The following is a 21328-nucleotide window of genomic DNA, read 5'->3' as shown; positions in this document are numbered from 1 at the left end:
TGCTTGGTGATGCGCAGCCTGATAAAGAGGCTCCTGCATCTGGAGCGTCAAACCACCAGTTGCATGCTCCCTCTGTGCAGGCGTGTCCGTGCGCCATGACGCATTCAGGGGCGGGCAGGACTCAACTGGAACTCAGATGATGAGGATAAGGCAGCGGTAGGGGAGGTGGAGGTGATCTCTGTGCAGAGCTGTGGAAGTTTGGCTATGAGCAGCTGCGCATCATGGGCACTGGAGATTACGTCTGCGTAACCCTGAGCGGAGCAGCACCCTGGGGGTTCACCTTGGAAGAGGGAGAAGTTGACAACCAAAGATCTTTTCTAGTCTCCCAGGTATGCATATGTGCGTCAGTATTGGTTTAAAGCGCAATTTAAAAGGAAATGTGTCAGTTTTATTCGTTTTTTCTGTGAATTTGCCACCCAAATACACAATTTATAACTGTTATTTTCACTTTTTTGTTACCTGTGTACAGTGCCATAACTAAATGAAGTATTTGAAATGTAAAAAGTTTGAAAAAATGCCTTTTCTTAGATTGAAAGCCAGGATGGGGAAGTCTTCAGAGCGCATTTTTGCGCGCATTGGCCATGTTTTGGTGAGAGATTCTCCAGCACCCTTATATGGTCAAGGCTAAGAGAGAGTGCGAGCTCACGGCAGTGTAATCCATCATCCATTACAGAGCTTCAAGCAAATAAGCAGAGCAGTATTTAGAGGGGAATCAACCACATGTGGGTGCTCATGCTGCTGCAAACAAGCAGAGGAATTCCACAAATTCTGGTCAAAACCAAAATAAGATTACAGAGTAATAGGTTAAAAAAGCTGAAGTTTAACCTGACAGTGAGGTAAAGAACATAAGGAGGATTTAAACGGATTTAGAGCAACTTTTCTGGTGTAATTGACCCTATCTCTGGATGTTTATAATTTCAAGGATTTATTCAATTTTTTAACCTGCTTGATGGATCTTGAGTTCACCTTACCCTTGCAGGGTTTCTTTTTGTTGATAAATGCAAGTTTGATACAATTCACAAAGGTTTATTTCAGAAAATGAAGTTTGCAGCTTTAAAAGCTGTACGTGCCTTTATTTTGAAAATCTCATGATGCACAAATCTACCTAAAAAATCCTCTTTTGAACTATTTTCACAGTGTTCCATTTGGTCTTTTAATTATAATAATGGCATTTTAGGCTTAAATTTAAAAAAGAAATCTGTGTTGTAGTAGAAGTTGTGGAGTAAGCCAGCCCCCACTTCCCATCACCCATCTGTTTACATGTTGCTCCACTAGCTTACAGCCCCTCACACCCCCAACCTAACATTAACGGGGCTCCTGATTCACAACGGTTTGAATCAATAAATACTCAGAAATGCAATATTAATCTTAATTTTCGTAAAAAGTGAAACATTGGATCAGGTAACAGAAGATATTAGCCTTTATCAAATAACAAATAAAAATGTTTATTAACCAATTACAACAAACAGAACTGAACATGCAATCAATTATAGAATGTAGATTAATAATGTTATTATAATAATAAGAAAATAGTAACTATTGCAAATTTAAAAAAAAAAGGTAAAAATATAGCAAAAATGTAAGTATAATAGCATCACAAACATATAAAGAATAATAAAATAAAGTCACTTTTGACAAAATAAAAATGCGACTTTTTAATGATGCTCTGATGAAACAGGAAGGGGGAGGGGCATGTTGCCAGATTGGGCAGTTTCCTGTACAAATTGGGCAAGTGTTTCCTTAGATATGGCTGTTTTTTTGCCCAATCTGCAGACAGATGCTGCGCTTGCATGAACTTCAAGGTCCTTAGCGCACGTATTAAAGAAAAACTTGAACAAAAGTATCGATCTCATGATGCTAGAATCGATACCTTACCTCGATATCGATACTATCGATACTCAGATCGATAGTATTAGAATCAGGAGTGGATGGAAAAACCTTGTAGCTGTTAGATTTTGGTTAAAAACAGCAAAATCGTAATTAAAAGACCACTTTTTCTGATCAACAAACGATGACTTCAGCTAAATATAGTGTATTTTATGTTTATTTATTGGAAGAAAGTGACTGATGACGGTTTAGTGGGGATAGCTCAGTGCTTGTGGTATCCACTCTCTCCAAATAAGGAGTCTGTGTTTGTTATGGCGTCGTTACCTGAGTTTGAAATTTATGAGGTGACTACCAGCAGTTTGAAAGCAAACAGGTTTTTACATCTGCTTCGCTGCAGACAGCAGAGGCGTTTTGTGATGCAAAGGTGCACTAATCCCTAACAGATTTTTTTCCATCAGAGAAATTTATTCCTCCTGCCAAACAAACTGAGAAACTGGCCCGATTGCTCAGAATGTCGACATGGCTCAGGTCAGACATGAACAATTTCCAGATTTAGAGACTTTCCATGTGTGCATAATCTATAATCTAATACTTTTCTCATAAATTTTAACCCCGTAGACTAAATAGGCTTCTTTTTTTTTTTAGGATTGTTTTAGAAAGCAAAAAGAGGCCTCTTGTTGCTGATGTTCCAGTCCTAATTGAGCACCACGGGAACGTCATTAAGCTGTCAAGCAATCAGGAAAATGCCACGGCCTCTGTCGTTCTGTTGTGTTTTCCTGCTGCGAGAGTTGTAGGTCTTTGCACATTATGTCGTTTCCTGGAAGAGAAGCATCCAAATGCAATAGTTTCTGCTTCAAGATTTATTTCAGTTTGCTGGCCTTTGTTGGGAAAATGTAATCCAAGTAAAGTTGATCTGACGGTCCAGAAGGTGGCAGAACAACAGAGGAGTGTGTAATGATGCTTTCTGAAGGGTAAACTACTCCAGCTTTGGGGTTTCTATCCACCTTAGTAACTTTTTGTGTTATTTTTGCACATTTTTGTAATATAAAGAACTAATAGTTCAAAAAATAATTGGTCCTAGCTATTAAATAAAACATATTTCTGGTATTTGCACCATTTGCAATTCTATATGTCCAGCAATAATGTTCAAATATTTTACATTTTTTTTGAGGGAATGATTGGACCAAAAACGTTCACATTTTTTTACTTTAGCCACACAAACAACAAAACGAGGGTGAAAATAACTGTTTGTCATTTGATGTTTGACATTAAAAAGGCTCAGTTACTGGAAATTGAAAGATCCGAAAGTTCAGTCCATTTGTTTTGATCCAAGAGCATTTTATTGAAAAAATTAATTAACCCAAATCAAAATTTTCTCTTATTTCATGGAAGAAAACATTTTTAAAACTAATTTAAATCTGAAAAAGAGATTCAAGGAGCAAAAAAGTTTTTATTTTGTCTTCAAAAAGTCATGTGTGCATCAGAGATAAACTTGATTTCACATATGAACCATTGACTAACACATTAAAGCTGCATTGTATGGCCCGCAGATGCTTTCTGTTGGTTTTATCGCCATAGCAACCATTTTATTTTTTGGTCGCCTCAGAGTGACAAACAGGTCTGTGTAATTTTTAGAAGAATTGGCAAAAGTAAATTTTTGGATTTCCTTGCCAACTGAGGTTTTTCATGTCCTGCACTCTCCCTCTCTACCTCTAACAGCCTTATTAGAGCTACACATCACAAATTGATGCAAAAAAAAACACTTAAAAAAAAATTATGGCATTTCTGTTGGTTTTATCTCCATAGCAACCATTTTATTTTTTGGTCGCCTGAAGGTGACAGACAGGTTTATGTCATTTTTAGGAGGATCGGAAAAAGTAAATTTTTGCATTTCCTTGACAACGGAGGTTTTTCGACTCCTTTACTCTCCCCCTTTACTTTTACACTGTAAAAAGTGAAAATTGGATCAATTCACAAAATCTCTGTAATTTGTTACTTTTAAAATGATTCGTTTTCATCAAATTAAATTTTTGATTTTAAATAAATGATTACGCCACAAATTTAAATGAACAAAAACTAGATCATTTAAATGTTAATTGATCCAGTGTGTCACTTTTTTGTGTAACAGCCTCATCAGATCGGCACATGTCAAATTAATTAAAAAATGGCGGCTTCTCTGTTGGTTTATCTCCATAGCAACCATATTATTTTTGGTCTCCTGGTGGTGATGAACAGATTTACATGATTTTTGGAAGAATTGTCAATATTCTGTATTTCCTTGGTGACAGAGGAGCTTTTTTTTGTCAGCATTCCTTATATAATGAAATGGTATTTCATTGTTTTGTTTAGCTTGAACAAGTGATACATATATTACATTTTTACTAAATTTAGGAACTTTTGGAATCTGATAGGATTAAAAAACTAAAGGTTCTAATTCCATATTTTTTTTTTACTAATGTAGCTTCCTAATGACGCTCCAAGAAATTGATCAAATTCCCCAAAAAACACATATTATTTGGTATTGTGAGTAGATTTTTTATTTTTTAATTTTTTTATTTTGAGCCCCGTTAATTTTTTCTTTTACTTTTTTACCCGCTGTGATGTCATCTTTTTAGTGGGGGTCCCTATAGCTAAAATTCATATTTAGAAGCTGCTATTTACAACACAATAAATGTCTTTAAATGCTGTTTGGGGGTCTGGCAGTGTAGAGGAACAATGGAGGAAAGAGGGATTTAAATGTAAATCTATTCCACATTGTTACCTGCAAAGCAGCTGGAAAGTATTTTCTAAAATAAATAAATAAATAAACCACTGTGGAACCACAATGACATGCAGTTACAGACTTCCTGTTACGTTTTCACATTTAAAAACAGCTGTTTAAAATAACAGATTCTAGTGGAAAAGCATCTCTTCTTCTCACGTCTTCAAACCTGTAAAAGTGCTGAGCTTGCCTTTACAAGCACCACGTTTCAAACAGGATTTGGACAATAAATGGGACCTTCTCCGAGTTCTGACACGCTGTGTATCTTCCAGCCGATGGAGAAACAGCGGCCAAAATATTTTGTCTCCTTTTTTGGAGCTTGCTGTGACATTCCGTCCAAATCCATCCTCCCTGTAGTGAGGTGTACGTCCCCGTGGAGTGGCACTCCGACTGCCTTATAGGGCTTGTTGAACTGCTGCTAACTCTTAAAATCTGCAGCTGGCAAGTTTATATGAAAGTTAGCAGCTCTGTAAAAGTAACTCGTGACCTTTTGTTTTATTTATTTAGCTGTTTTATAGCCGTGAATTTTGGTCGTATTGAACTTAAGGCTTTTATCTGTTTTTGCATTTAAATATTTTTATTTTGCCATTTTTGTAAAGTAAATGCCATAAAAAAACAAAAAATATATGTTTTTTGGTAATTTGTGGCTTGCTCTGCATATTTACAGTCCTTGTCTCCTTTTATTGCAAAACATGTGCATATACTGCCATCTAGTGGTCAAAAAATCGTATTACAGGTTTCCAAAATATGAAAAATGTAGTTTTTTGTGCTATTCTTCAAAGATTTTGCTTTACCTTTTAATAAAAAAAAATAAAAAACAGTAGTATTTTCATCAAAGTTTTATAAGAAACAATTTAAGGCATTTTATGCCTTTTTGATACATGCACCCTGAAAATAAGATCTTTAAATAGCTCAGTTTCTATTTTAAAAAGTGAATAGAGCAATTAACAACTATTTTCTGTCTTAATTAATTAGTTTTAGTGAAGTTTGTTAATTTGCAAGCTACAGTAGGATCTGTTTAAGTGATGGATAAAATCCTTAAGCCCTCCTTTGGAAGATTAGGGGGGCACTGTGGTGTAGTGGTTAGCACTCTTAATGGACAGCAACAAGGCCCTGGTTTGAATCCCACATTTTTTTTTCCGTGTGGAATGTTCTTCTGGTGCATTTAAAGATTTTCTTCAGACACCCCTTCCTCAAAAACAGGCTTCGTCCAACAGTAGCTTGGATAGGCTCCAGCAACCGATGACTCCCCCCCCCCAAAAGAGGATTTAGCAGGTTTGGAAAATGGATTGATGGATGAAAAAATAAATAAATAAACATTGCAGCTACCTTAACATGGACATATTCATTGATTTATGCAACAAAATGACTCATTTTTCTGTGGGAATTTCTAAAAACAATTAGGATGTAAAACCTAGAAACACATTTTCAGAACTGATTGCAAAATATAGAAATTGTCAAATGTTTTCAGACCTTTGACATTTATTCAACAGAATTTGCGCTGCATTTGTGAGGTGAAAGTGAGCCGGTGACCTTTAGCAGAGCATTTATGGGTGTTCACACTTATAAATCCTTTTGTTAACGAACCATTTGGCGGCAAGAAGCAATTACAAGGAAATGAAACCATCGGTCACTGGTTAAACTCTGGTAAAGAAGTGCCCTTTTAATGGATGAGAGCTATTCTGGCCCGCTGCTGTAACACACAGATGGTGCAGATGCAATTAAAGATGAGACTGACACTTTTGAAAGTTCAGTTTACCGTTAACAGCAATCAAAGCACACAAGGAAACAGACCAAATGTTTTTAAAATTGTCATATTTTTTAATAGATTATATATATTTTTTTAATTAAAAAAATGTCATATCTGAGCTGTTTTTCTTGAGATTTTACATCTTTTTTTTAACCATTTTGGGCTCTACATAAAGAAAAATGAGCATTTTTAGTGGCCGACTCACCTGAGACTTGACTTGTTTGTGCAGGTGGAGCAGGGTGGTCGGGCCTTTCTGGCTGGAATACAAGACGGCGACGAGGTGGTGTCCATCAACGGGAACCCGTGTGCCGATCTCACACTTCTACGAGCTTCTGCTCTCATCGACACTTCAACTGACAGTCTGCAGTTGTGTCTCAAAAGGTAGTTCTAAAACCTCACGGCATCAAATAAAGTGTTCTAGAAGGGCAAACCATCAATGCTGTGAAGCAGCTGCGTCGTAGAACCTTGGCGTTTACAAGAGTGGGACGGAACATCATTAAATTAGCATTTAGATGGCTTGTTGTTTTATGATCTGTGTCCTTTTGCATCACGAGTATTCATCCAGAAAAGGAGGTGTCTGTCTGAGTATTATTCTATTAGGATTTAAAAGTGCTTTATTTTATAGTCAATTAAATTGTGTTTTTGGTGTATTAACATGTTGTGTGGTAAGCTAGCTGGAGAGCATGTAAACAGAGAGCAATGGGGAGGGGGAGAGGGGGCGGGACTGATAAGAAACAATGGTCCCGCCCACAATTCAAAGACAAATTTCTTAAGAACTACAGTCACTTTTTGGAAAATATGTCCTAGAAAATGACAGTTGTTTTATTTATTATTTTAGACAAAAAACAATAAAATCATAACTAAAAGACCACTAATAATACTTTTAAAAAGGATGATCACAGTGGGTCTTTAAGTTGCTTCAATTTTTTTTTTTTTTTTTTTACACTAAAAATGTTCTTTTTCCAGTTTAGACTTTAAAACCACTGACATACCCTTTTTTTGGCACTCTTTTTTAAAAACAACATAAAAAACATCTTTGGGTAATCTCTCTGTTTACTTTGACTTCCTGAATTTTTAATAAGACAGACTTGATTGGTGAATGTGACTTTAGTACAGGATGTTTTAGTAATAACACAATGAGAAAAGTTTTTATTGATGTATTGAGCTGATTCTAGAGTAAAAATAATTAACTTAACCTAAAAACCCACTCTGATCATCTACTTTAAAAGCGTTCCCATGTCGTCTTTAAATTGTGATTATACTGTTTTTTGGCTAAAATGTAAAATATGTAGTTTTCTAGGACATAGTTTCTGCAAAGTGGCATTAGAAATTTACCTCTGAGTTGTTGGTGAGACCGTTGGTGCGGAGCAACCCCGCCCCTTTTCCCTTCGTTGTTGCAGAGAGCTCTCAGATGTCAGCTCAGACAAGGCGTTCATTGGGTCAGAAACCTAAAGAAAATGTAAATTTTTTTTTTCTTTATTTTATTTTAAAAAGTAACATATTTTTTCTGACTATGAGGCACAATAATCAAAACAGTCAAACTTTATTAAACTAATTCACAAACACTTGAAGAATAGTACGTATCCCTCCTCCAGTCTCTGGACTACAGTACCCACAATGCTCCAACAATCCATCAAGCGTTACAGCTTCATAGTCGTAGTAAAACATTTCCACAGAGCGCCATGTACCACCGAACTCGAGGTCAATAAGCACAACCAGAATTCACACACGCCGCATTATAATAAAACGGAGAGTTTCAAGGGTTTTAATTGTGCCGTATGGTCTGAAAAACACCATGAGTATCTCTGAATTATTTCTATATAGCTAAGTTTATGAATTTCCACCAAAAACTATAATATTTTTTTAATAACTGCTGACATTATTGACACAAAATTTTCTGCAATGAGTAAACTTATGTCTTTTATTTTGAAAGGAAGTCATGTTAAAAGTTGTTTTATATTTTGAAAATAAATGATATTTTTCTCATAATATTAATGTTTTTTCCCGTTCAAAAAACAATAATTTATTTAAATTTATCTTGATATAATGACATAAATACAAAGGAGCGTTTTATTTTTGTAAAACTTTGTTGAGTTGTGATTGGTGAGAAATCGACCCGGTAGGCTGTTTAAATGTTAAAGGTTGCAGACTCCTGATCTAGTCGTCTACATATTACTACATTTTCTGCACAATCCATTTCGAACAGCATTTTTTTCGTCTCATGATACACAAAGAAATGGTCAGAAATGCAATTTTAAGCTTAATTTTCCTAATATATGTCAGAAAAAGACTACAAGAACATTCTAAAAACACCAAAAACATGATTTTAATTTTAGTAGGACTTTATTGTGTAGGCTACATTACTAAAGTGAATCAATATTCAACATTTATTCTCTTAGATGAAGAAGTACCGGTCCTCCAAAGCTCATTGCTGTTCTCTTCACTTCTCTGACAGAAACGTCTTCATCCCAGCAGAAGGACTTGAATCTGAAGGGAGGAGCTTGGCAGAAAGCACCACCCTTAACATCATCTCCCCGGACAACAGGTTCCAATCACCGAAGGAGCTTTACATATCTGAGTCCCAACACGACTATGGATGCTTGGAAAATGACACAGAAAACTCCCAGCGAGCTCCATCGTCGTGTGAGAATCATGAAGGCGGAGCAGAGTGGGCCGTCTCACCTGGAGACATCCTGGAGCTCCAGGTGTCTCTTTCTAAGCACACCTTGAGTGACGTGGGCAGCACGGCTCTGGGGAGCGCTCACGGGATCGAGGGGGAGCTTTCAACGAGAGAAGTCATCAAAGCGCTTCACAAGACGACGGCGACGTCCTTCTGCACGCCGTGTCCAGTCAGGGAGCCGCTCGGCCAGCACGGCGTAGTGGTCACCCCCACCTCGGCGCTGGGACGGGTGGAGGTCGTCCTGCAGCAGCCGGCAGCATCCGGAGCAGGGAGGGGCATCCCGAGGGTCAGCGACAGCCAAAGTGAAGGGCAAGAGGGAGGAGGGATCGTGGGGTCCTTCACTATCTCATTGAAAAGTCCATCAGAGGAGGCGTCAGGAGGAGACGATTCGGAGGGGGATCAAGAGCAACCCAACAAACATCGGGCAAGACACGCCAGTGAGTCATTCTACTCAGATTTTGATTCAAGTTGGATCTCTTTCTGTGTAATTTCTAGCCTTTAAATGGATAACCTGCTGCTCTTGTGTGCATTCCACTATGTGTGTAATCCTTAAAATAGTTCATTCTTTGACTGAAGCTGATACAGGATTGGGATTTTTACTAATCTAACCAACAAACAGCAATAAAACGGAAAGCGGAGCCGATCCTTTGCTTCAGTTCACATCCCGAACTGTGCAGCAAGGAGTGTCTCGGTGGTAAATTTGGACTCTCCGACACAAATATAACCCCGCAGCACGCTGATGATGCCTGCAGAAGCAGCTCTTTTGACAGACACCACCATGTGCCGCTCTCAGAGCGTTACCTGATCCTTTCAAACGGGCTGCTTTAACTGAGGTCCAAAAGTCAGTCTGTTGCTCACTCCCGTTGTTTCCTCCACCTTCAGGTTAGTCGTGCAGAAAGATGATAAAGTAAGCCTGCTTGTTATTCTCCTATCGTCTTGTGTTTTAAAAAAAATCAAATTTCATTAACTTATTTGTTAATTTACAGATTTAAATAGTTTGATCTGGCTATTTGTCTTGCATCGGGCTGCATTGATTTCATGAAATACATTTTTAGGAGGAAAATAAGACTTTTGAATTAGTTTTTATTTTATGTATTAGTCAATAATATACTATAATATGAACTACTAGCTCAATTACCATCCTACAAGAATAGAACTACAAGTATAGAACTAAAGTTTGAATAGTTTTTAGGTTTTATTGCATGTTTAGACCTTATCAGACACATTTTATGTGTTAATCTGTGTTGTAAAAGGTTTAAATATTCATATCCCTTTCAAGCAATTTATGATTTGATGCCTAGTTATCTTATGTCTGACGTATCATTGTATGGATGTAAATCCTCTATTGATTGTTTTGCACATGTATTATACTTCTTTGATTGCTTGAAATATTCAAATCAAATTAAATCAAAATATCAGTTATTGTTCATGTAGTATTTTTTATAAATAGGTTTGGGTTATGCAAGTGATAAAATGAAATCCTTTATTAAAAAAAATGTCTTTCTCGCTTTTTTTGATGACTTTTACGTCTTTACACTTGTAAAATTATTAAACATGTAAATAAAGTGCCTGCTTATAAGAGGAAACTTATTTTTTCCCAATCAAAAATCCACATTTATCTTTTGTTCTGCATTGTAAGCACTCGATTCAGTTTGAGAACCATTCTAACTTGTTCTAACTCTTTTCCTTTATAGGGCTCAGGCGTAATGAGAGCATTTCTGAGAAACAGTTGAAGGAGGCAAAGTCCAAATGTAAACGTATCGCTCTCCTTCTCACCGCTGCACCATCGAATCCCAATAACAAAGGGGTGTTGATGTTTAAAAAGCATCGCCAGAGGGCCAAGAAATACACTCTCGTGAGCTACGGTACTGGAGAAGACGAACAGGAGTACAGCGACGAAGAGGACGAGGACGACGGAGATCAAGAAATCCCTGCTCCTGAAATCACTTTTTTAGCTAGTATAAATTCTGAACCAGACAAACCGTTTTTCAGGGATGCTGCAAGTAGCAAATGTGTGCTGAGTTTGAATTTGGACAACGCTCTCCTGGACATTGAACGAAACTTGCACAACCAAGCGGAGATGGAATCCTTGCCTGACACCAAAGGCAAGGGCGCCCTGATGTTTGCTCAGCGCCGTCAGAGGATGGATGAGATTTCTGCTGAACACGAGGAGCTCAGGCGCCAAGGAATGCCTGTGGAAGGAGTGCAGGAGACGAACAAGAGGGCCGCGGAGCTCTCCTACATGCAGTCTACAACGGAAGGCCACACTTACATGGATGTAAACATGCACCAACAAAGCCAGCAGCAATATCAGCAGTATCAAGAGCAGCAGTACTATGAGCAACAACAGAACTACCAGCAGCAGCATCAATATCAACAATTTCAGCAGCAGCAGCAGTACGAACAAAGTCAATATCAACAACAGCAAATCTATCAGCATCAGCAGCAGCAACAGTATCATCAAGAGCAGAAGCAAATGCAGCAGTATTCTGCAAACATCAACGGCATGAACCAACAACAAACCAATGAAATTCAGAGTTCCCTTAACAACCGTACTGCCAAGCCTTTCACAGCAGAAAACATGGTGGCGACACCTTATTCTCATGGAATTAGCGGGACCAGTCAGGATCTTGCGGCTCAAGGGGAGCAAATAGCCTCCCGCGATGAGCGCATATCTACCCCAGCGATCAAGACCAGCTTTCTGCTGGACGCGAGACGAAGAAATACGGGCAAACCTATGTTCACGTTTAAAGAATCTCCTAAAATGTCCCCTAATCCTGAGCTGCTGAATCTCCTCAACAGGAGTGATAAAAAGTTGGGCTTTGAATCAGGACCGGAGGAAGACTACCTCAGCCTCGGGGCTGAAGCTTGCAACTTTCTCCAGTCTCAAAGAATTAAGCCAAAGATTCCTCCACCAGTTGCTCCAAAGCCTGTGATCAACCCCAACTCTCCACCTTGGTCTCCACAGATAGAAGCGGCCAACCAGAACATGCCTCAGTGTGCTGAAAATAGTATATCCACACCTGCTGTCGCCCCCGTCACAGACACTGCCCCTCCTCCAGAACTAGAGCCAACCACTGCACCTGCCGTAGAGCACTCTCCCCCTCTCGCCCCACATGAAACTCCTGCCAGTGCTATAACAGACGAACAGCATGCTTGGGCTCCCACAGAGCCAGAATCTCAGCAGCAGCCTTTGCGAGGGACACTCCCAGAGGAAAACGTTGAGATGAAGCCTTCTCTGCAGCTCGAGTCCTCCCAGAAGACGGCTTGGATTGCAGAACAGACGCAAACCCAGCAACAGTCATCTGCTGGATGGCATTCAGCACAAGTCCAGCCCCAGGAACCACCCTCAGATCAGACTCCCACGCAACTTCCATGGGTAACGCATCAGCCCACTCAGAACCAGGCACAGCCTCAGGCTCCCACAAGTGCTTGGACCCCTCAAAGCCAGCCGAACTGGAGTCAGCCTCAAGGACAAAGTCAAAGTCAGCCTCAGCCACCTTGGATTCGGCCACAAGAGGAACCACAGTCTCAACAACATCATCAGGTTCAGCCATCTTGGGCACAGACAAATGAACAGCCACAGTCCCAACAAATTCAGCCAGCATGGTTACAAGCCCAAGGACAACTACAGCAACAAGCCCAGAACCAGTGGGCACACCCATCACAAATGGACTCCCAACAACAAGCACCGTGGGTACAGCAACCTCAGCAAAAACCCCAAGTGCAACCTCCTTGGGTTCAACAAGTTCAGCAGGAACCCCAGCCACCATGGGTTCAACAACCACAGCACCAGGTCTTGCAACAATCGTGGGCTCAGGCCCAAGCGTCCCATCAGCATCAACAAACATGGGTCTCAGGACAGCCTCAGCAGCAAACCTCCGTTGACGCTTGGGGCCAATCACAAACCCAAGTTCAAGTGCAGCCACCATGGATCCAAGCAGCCCAGCCATCACCTCAACCACAACCTCAACCACAACCTCAAGCTAATCTGAATCCATGGGCACCTGTACCTGCTCAGCCTCAGTCACAGTCTCCATGGGCTCAGCACCCTCTTGATAATAATCAACATCACATGAATTCATGGAGCCACGAACAAAATCAGGCTCAACATCAGCCACCTTGGACCCAAACACCGCCAACCCAGTCAACACCTTATCCAGGCTGGCAACAGCAAGTTTCCAGTCCTCCACCCCAGCCCCAAGGAGATACATGGCCACCTGCTCAAGCACAGCTTCAGACACATGTGGACTCCTGGACTTCACAATCCCAACAAACATCAGCAAATGTTTCCGTGTCTAAAATCAACAATCGGCCCTCTCCTAAACCTTGGCAGCCGCAACAAAACGCATCACAAAACCTGAGCACCACTCCACCTTCTCCACCTCGACGAATGCAATCTTTTACTATTGGGCAAAGACCTTCATTACCTGTCAACCCCATGGCCACGGTCCTGAATCCTAAATCCTCTCCGGGTTCAGCTTTTGAGATGCCAGTTGTTAAAGGGAAAGGAGCCGATATGTTCGCCAAGAGGCAGTCTCGCATGGAGAAGTTTGTGGTGGATTCTGACACCGTGGAAGCAAACAAGGCAAGCCGATCGACATCACCAGCTGCGTCCTTACCCAATGAATGGAAATATACTCCCAACGTACGTGCTCCCCCTCCACGTGCATATAATCCTATTCAGTCTCCATTATATCCTCCTGCTGCATCCAAACAGCCCCCTGCAGCCAGTCCTTCAACCAAAGCAAAGAAAAAAGACCAAGAGAAGCAGACGCCCGCCCCTAAGCCTTTAAATGTTATTGATGTCATGAAGCATCAACCTTATCAGTTGGATTCCTCACTTTTTATCTTTGGCCCAGGAGCAGAGGCTGTCAAGCCTCCCATACCAAAGCCCAGCCCTCCCAATCCACCTGCTGATAACCAACCAATTACATATGGGCAAATTGCCCCAGTCCAGCAACCTGGACCTTACAGCTCTCCATATCCCCAGCAAGCCTATGGGATGCCCATGCAGCCTCCGATGCATGATGGCCTTTATCAGCAAACACAAGCTAATGTGTATCCTTATCAGCAGCCTCCAGGTGGTCTATACCAGCAACAATATAACCAACAATATCAGCAACCTGTCCAGCCTGCTTATCACCCCCAGTCCCCTCAGCCTTCAAACCCTCCCTATTCACAGCCTCTACAGGCGGCTTACCAGCCAGCAAACAGCCCTCCTTACATGGCGCCTCCCCCTGTGCCTTACGAGCAACAATCTACCAGTTGCTACATTACCCCGACTTACCCCGTGGTTGGTAGAGCTGATTCTGTATCGGGGGGTAGCAATGCAGCTGCTCCTAGGCCAAAGTTTACCGCTAACAAGAGCTCAGCTCAGGTGTGGAAACCTGCAGCGGCTGAAAAGGAGTGATTCTCATAGAATCATGGCAGTCTTATAGCCGATTTGGATCAAAGAGTTTGTGATCTTACAGAAAACTACAAGTTAAATGGTTTGGAACTTGTAGTAAAGAAAACTTGCTTCTGCAAAACTTCTGTTCATCCAATTGCTATTATTACTTTATTTTAAAGAGCTTGATGTTTAACTGTTTTTAATTTAAAAGCATTGGCTGTATACAAGAACCAGACTCTTAGAAAAACCAAATTTAGTCATCATTTTTGTGAAACAAAACATGTTGGAGCCAAATGATGGCAGTAAGCAGTGATTGGTCCAAGTTGGTTTCTATGGCAACCACTCTCGCCACTCAGGAGTGAGTTTGTTGGAGATTCATACCTCTACGACTTGAAAATGGGCATTGGAGAATCAGTTAGTCAAACATTTTGAATGCTAGATTTGGGAGGCACCACCTGCTTTTACTGCGACATCTGATTGGCCAGTTTAATATGAACATGCTAGGTAGCACAGTAAGATTCTGAAAAATCTAATGACTGAGTCATAGCTGTTCATTTTGGCTTATTGGAGCCACCGCAATAAGCCTTAGAACTCGAGGGGGGCGGGGTCACTCACTCCAGTTCTCTTCTACAGTCAATGTTTACAAGTAATAAGTAAATATTGAAAAATTGAAGATAATTAAGGTGCATAGTAGTCCAAATTCAGCCTATTTTTGGTATTGGTGGCTTAAACATCTAATTTCATGAGAATGGGTCTAAAGTTTTGATGGTATGAGAATGTTGGGCAGGTTTTTGCGAGTGATAATGAAATCAGGAGAAAATGTGAAAGCTAGAAGGTTATTTTTAAAAAACTAAAGATAAATCGTTATTTTTTGCAATGACAGAACTTTCCCTAGAGAGATAAAAGGTAATTAAATGTAACTTTTTGTTGAAGCAAAGCTAAAAAAAACTTGTATAGGGAAGTGGTTGTAAAAGAAGGGTGTGGTGTGGGATTTTTAATGATACAATCAAACATCAGGAAGGTTATAGTCAACAGAGAGTAAGCTTAAATGAAATATTAGATCAATTTACAAAAGTTCTGTAAATTGTTACATTTAACTTGAAATTTTAATTTGAAAAAAATATTTTGAAATGTAACAAATTACAGAGCTTTATTTAATTGATACAATATTTCACTTTATACAGTGTAGTTTGATTATTCCTTTCTTTTCCCTCTGTTCTCTCTTCCCTATCTTTTAATAGAACCTACTTAAGTGGGCACGCTTCATTTTAAGCTTCAAGCAGGTGTTGCATCATGTTAAATACTATATTTAAACTGCCTCAGGAGAGGTCCAGTTCAGAGGTCCACACACACACAGGCTCTAATTTTAACTCAAGCCAAAAACCACAACCTCTGAAATCATTTTATCCTTTCGTAAAAGTCATTTTTTTCTCCATTTGGAGTTCATGCATCTTTCTCCATTGTTTTATATATATTTGAGCAGATCGGGTGTCGTGCTTTAAAGGGTAAAATCACTCTTTTTGCAAATCTTTTGTTCTTTTTTTTCCTTTTTTGTGTGTTCTTCTTCATTGTGCACTTTCTGTATGACTCAGTGCCATTAAACTGTCTCTTATCCTTGTTTTGCCTCCTTTTCGCATTCTTCTCTATTTCTTTTGGCTCTTTTCTTAGTTGCAACCACTCCATTTGTACTACTATAAAAAGAAAACACAGTTGTTAAAACAAACAACCCCACTTTTTTATTTCTAAGGAGTTGAGGTAAGTGCTAGAGAAGCACATTCCTACCCGATGACTGCCTGATGACGCATTTATGAAGGTTATTATTAGCTATGGGACTTCACTGTGATCTCACTAGGTGATTCTGGAGGTCAAGTGAGTTGTGAAATATAGATGTCACTCTTTTTAAAACAGGATTTTAATATTAAATGATTATGGCAGCTATCTAAAGGATCCTCATTATTTCATTGGATTCTTGTCAGCATTCATGATTAATCCAAATTTGTTGGATTTTGAAGATTTTTGATCAAGAATAAATTGAGTAAGGTGTTAAAAGTTGGATATATGACATCTAAAAAAACTAAATTTTTAGCCACACAGTCATTTTTAATAGTGTAATAGCTCTATTTGGGTTTTAAAAAATAGTTTAACCATTTTATTTATTAAAATGTGACATATAGATTAAAACATAGACTTTTTAGGGGCATGGAAAATGTACTTCTTCCTCCTTTTTTTCATCTTGCAAAAACTCACCAGGTGATGGCAGCACTGGTCCTTATTTTTCTGCATGTCTGCTGTGCTGTAATCTGAGAAGGCATGAATTTTTCACCTGGCATGACCCTGCGCTGTCTAATCATCTAAGGGGACACTTGGACGTTAAAAATTCATCAGTCACTATTATGTTTCTGTCACCTAGCAAAGCACAACCAGAGAAACAAGCGAAATTCCTGCCACTACATTCATTAATAGAGGTGCCTGTTCTGGGAAAAAAGCTAAATATTCTTCTTTATTCTGAGAAATTTCAACAAAGATAACTTTTAATTGATCATCTTTTTGAAATTTAAAGAGCACATTGCAAAAATACAGCTTTAAAACACTAGTTTTGGCAATTTTAAAGTCACTTTTGAATTCATACATGGTAAAAATAAGCTTTTCTAAAATTAAATGAATAACTGTATGTTTGGATTTCTCTTTACAGGCACTTGGCAGGAGCTTTTCCCTTTCCCCACCAGCCAGAGTCCCATCTACAGGCCAGAAATCAGCTCCTGCTTCCTCCTTTTCTAAGCCTCCAACATCATGGCAGACGTCCCGGTTGGAGAAAGGCTTCAAGACGCCGACCCCCTGGGAGGCGGCCTCTCGCCATCCCTTGGGCCTGGTAGACGAGGCTTTTCAGGACCTCCAACAATCTCTCGCTTCGAACGTCCACTTGGCAGCCCAGCGGAAAATCCTGCCTGAGCCACCGGCGGAGTGGAAGGCCAGAGTTTCTTACCAAGCTCCGCATAAAACAGGCAACCAGACTTGGAGCCAAAGCTGCAGGAAGAGTCCAAATCTGCCGCCGTCGTTCGTGTCCCCAACAAGACGGCCTGTCTACGTCCCAACAAGTCATGCGGGTTACAGATCCCTGCCGAGGCAGTGGCAACCTCACAAGTATGAGGCAAACCTGAGGCCTGCGACCTCTCCATCGGGTTACACCAAGCCTGTGGAAAAGTATACTTGCAACAGCACCACCTGGAGGTGGAGGCTGTAGAACGTCTGTCCACAGACCAGATTCTATCAAGAAATATATGAGTGGACAAGTGGAAAAGTCTAAAGGTTTTGCAAAACAATACAGTACTGGTTTGGATTTTTGGTTTGAAAAAAAGAGTTAAATAATTTAGCTTGCATGTCTCACAGCAAAAAAGAAAGGACTGAAAGTTTCTGCAAATTTGGAAATTAATTTAACAGTTTCTTTTCTGGTAAATATGCTACAATCATTGACTGTACATAAAAACTGGACAGAGTTAGTGTGATGTCACCCACAGAAAAGGGGTTACTTATAGGTCCAACAAAATAAGTCAATTCAGTTGCAAGTTTTATTTTAATATAATATGCGCCGCCATGTTGGAACCAGACAAAGTCAGGAAGCAGTAATTGGTCCAAGTCGGTCTGAGACATCGTTTCTATGGTAACCACTCTCACCAATCAGAAGTGAGCTTCTTCAGGCAAAAAAAAATCAGTCAAATGTTGGGAACATTCGATATGAGACCACATACTCATGGGGTATCTAATTTTAGAACTTGAATAACTTGCACTAAAGAAAAAAAAAACACAAAAAAATAGGATTAGCAAGAACATGTTAGAAAAAAGAAAACAATTATAATGACTAAGGAATAGATGTTTATTTCTTGGAGTCAGAACGTACATACTGTTTGGAATACAAGGGGGGAGAGGTCACTCAGTCCAGTTCTCATATACAGTCAACGACTGGAATGGGAGGGTCGGTTTAATGTTTGAGGGAAACAGGAAGTTGTCTTGAAATCTCCATCAATGCTTAACTTTAACGTTTATATCATGCAAAATCCACTTTTTTAACTTTTAAGTGAATTATACTGTGTATTACTCACTTTAAAGAACCCCAAAGTGGTATTTTGATCCATTCACGCATGAGTAATCCTCTAAAAACCTGCACTCTGAGCACCAGCCCCTTCCAACCCATGTAAACAAGCATGTTCTCACGAGCTGATGTCACTAAGTGAGAACCGCCTCTTTCATGAGTCATCATTCTGCACTGCAACCCAATTTCTCCACAAAGCTAGCGGTGCTCAGCAGCTAGCTTCGCCGCTCAGCTAGCTCAGCCGCTATCCCCGGCCATCGCTGCAACCAGTGTAGCGATGGCCGGGGATACTAAAGGTAAATATACGGTATACACATCCATCTTTGGAAAAGTCCAGATGCTTTTTTTGTTTTCGTGGGCGAAACACAGACACACAAAGCCGCCTCTAGGATGAAGTCATGAGCAGTACGGAGGTGTTTCAGAGATCAACCTGTCTTACTCACAAAAAATAACTCATATTTTATAAATATTTTTCCCTTAGTGCTCCAAAGGTAAAATATGTTCATATATATGGATACAGTTTACTCAGAAAGTCTTGAGAAAAGCATGACATAGGCCTTTGAAATAGTATACACCAACTTTACACAAACCAGGAAGTATGTTGCAGTTCCTCAAAAGGCCACTAGAGGCAGATTGCAAAATGGGTTAATTGACCACTGAATGCAATGTAAAAAAAAAAGTCTAACTTCACACCAAAATAATTTTTAGTCAAAATGTTTGCATTTTTAGAAGTGTGTTTGTTTGATTAGGAGAAAGATTGTTTGATTGGTTAACCCAACAAAGCTGTGAATTCTTACTTTGAATGAATCTTTATTTATACACCAATTTACAACACAAAGTGCTTTACAAGAAAAAGTGAGATTTTTTTTAATTGAGCTAATTAAGAACAAAAATAAAAAAAACAACATAAAATTATCAAATGATTTATGTCAAAGGTATTCTCTCCAGTGTATACAGTATTTTTAAATGTTAAGAAAACATTTTTTTTTTTTAGTTTTTGTAAAAGTGTATGTTGGATTTAGGTCGGGTGCTTTCTTTTTTCATGGGAGTAAAATAGAACTAAAGCTGCATTAAAACAAAATGATTGAAAATGGACTTAAAACTCATGGAGATGGAAGTTTACTGTTAATTTGGCTAAAAATGTACCATTCTAATAAACGAACACTCACTTTACACTTCCAGCACACCCCCACTTTAATCTTCTTGACTCATTTAGATGACGAATGTGTGCACACTCCTAACTTCTGCTTGTCAAACGAAACCCTTCTCATCAGGGATTTTTCTGTTTTTAACCTCTCTTTTAAATATTCTGAATATTCTATATTCAGGCTTACAGATTTTTTTTTATGTTTTCCTCGAGTGCTGCAAAGTTTTTGGTTGCCTGCCTGGTCGTGTCGCTCTTTGTTTGGATTATGTTGGATGACAGTCAAGCTGCAGTGACTTCCCTGCTTCTCCAAAGCTTGTTGGTGTTATTTTTAAATAAAAGTTGATTTATTCTCATCCGGTTGCGTCACACGCCTGCATGTCAGCATTTGGATGTTCTTTAAACAGGGGACTGTAACACTGAGCGTCTGAGAGAGAAATCCTCAGTGTAAAATTGCAGTTTTCCCTCTGATGTTTTGTACTTTTCTAGCTTTTTGAACAAATCACGACCTCTAAGTGTTTAGAGATTTAGAGTTATAGCAGCTTTGAGAAGGTTTTTGTCAGACAAAGCTAGGGTTTTAACATAGTGGGGTTTGAACTCCAGTTTTCTGTTTATACAGAATGACGTCAATGAAATATTTCGTTAAAACTTTAAAAAATGCATTTAATGCTGGAAGAAATGAATGATGTGAGAAACTCATTAGGTAAAGTGTAAGGTGGAACTGTTTATCCTCTCATGATGTTGTGCATCAAACACACTAGTTCTGGAGGATTTGTACACTTTTTGTGTTTGGATTTCATCAGATAAAAAGTCAGAAAGGGATTTAGGATGTTTTCACTGTGTAACGTCAGAGGGAATAAGTAGAGTTTTGAATGAAGCGGTGTAAGAGTGAGGGAGAGTGTGATGTTATATGTCTCTTAAAAGGCAAGTTTTCATTTTAATAACTTCCATAAATTCATATAGACTTTGATTTAAAATTAAATCTTAAAATTTTTTGGACAAATAGTTTTTAAAAATGTCTGAATTGAGTGGAAAATCCTTTCAAATGAAATGACTCACTTTGTGTCCTGCATTTGCAGATCATGTTTGGTTTGGACTTTTGCTCATTTTGTTGTTTGTAAAACCTTCACAGTATAAAGGATTTTAGTGACTTTCACCCATTTTGAAAGCATGAGGACCATGTTTCAGTCGTTATTGATTTGTGTCTTACAGCGGCCAGCTTTTTGTTCTAAAATTGTCCAGATTGACATAAATCACCAAATAAATCAATTCACATGTCATCGTTTGTGTTTGTTCATTTTTTGCACTTTCTTTATCTGTATGGCTAAACATAATGGAGGTGGTTACATAATGACTCTGGGTGTTATACTTGTCATCCTATCGCATTCAGTTTGGCAGACAGGGAAAAAAATCATGCCATAGGCATTTTTATACTCAATTTTGATTTACCAAATCAATGAGGGGACTTAAAAAGGTTTTATGTGTGGAATTGAGAAGATTTTTGAAAGTTTTAATGAAAATTTAGGAAAATAAAATGCAACCTGAGAAAGTGCTGGTAAAGTTATTTTTTGACTTATTGTGTCTTTTGTGTTGTTCATTTTCAAGCACCTTGGATTTTTTTTTCAGAGAAACCTTTGGCTTAACTTACCTTAGCTTAGCTTAGTTGAGGTATATTAAGCTACTTTAC

At 39.1% G+C, this 21328-nt stretch overlaps 1 protein-coding gene across 3 annotated transcripts; it reads left to right on the top strand.

Annotated features, from left to right (window-relative positions):
- Positions 1-127: 127 nt before the first annotated feature.
- Positions 128-20921, top strand: LOC112155949 (synaptopodin-2). Of its 3 annotated transcripts, XM_024288019.2 has the most exons (5): positions 128-329; positions 6568-6719; positions 8794-9455; positions 10713-13666; positions 17103-20921. In XM_024288019.2, the coding sequence occupies exons 1-5, from the start codon at positions 222-224 to the stop codon at positions 17649-17651; spliced, it is 4425 nt and encodes a 1474-aa protein (XP_024143787.1). In that variant the 5' UTR covers positions 128-221; the 3' UTR covers positions 17652-20921. The 3 variants fall into 3 exon arrangements, with proteins under 3 accessions (XP_024143787.1, XP_024143786.1, XP_024143788.1); XM_024288018.2 differs by lacking the exon at positions 17103-20921 and having other exon boundaries at positions 130-329; positions 10713-16028; XM_024288020.2 differs by lacking the exons at positions 128-329; positions 6568-6719; positions 8794-9455; positions 17103-20921 and adding an exon at positions 9775-9925 and having other exon boundaries at positions 10713-16028.
- The last annotated feature ends 407 nt before the right edge of the window (positions 20922-21328 follow it).

Source organism: Oryzias melastigma, linkage group LG18, assembly GCF_002922805.2.
Source record: "Oryzias melastigma strain HK-1 linkage group LG18, ASM292280v2, whole genome shotgun sequence".
Taxonomy (NCBI): domain Eukaryota; kingdom Metazoa; phylum Chordata; class Actinopteri; order Beloniformes; family Adrianichthyidae; genus Oryzias; species Oryzias melastigma.
Note: the sequence above shows the minus strand (reverse complement) of the source record. Positions and strands in the feature narration are given on the sequence as shown.

Bases quoted from the DNA above. Each gene is read 5' to 3' on its own strand.
- LOC112155949 (XM_024288018.2), top strand. From the start codon at position 222: ATGGGCACTGGAGATTACGTCTGCGTAACCCTGAGCGGAGCAGCACCC. The intron at 330-6,567 runs GTATGCATATGT...TTGTTTGTGCAG, and splicing joins GATCTTTTCTAGTCTCCCAG to GTGGAGCAGGGTGGTCGGGC. The intron at 6,720-8,793 runs GTAGTTCTAAAA...CTTCTCTGACAG, and splicing joins CTGCAGTTGTGTCTCAAAAG to AAACGTCTTCATCCCAGCAG.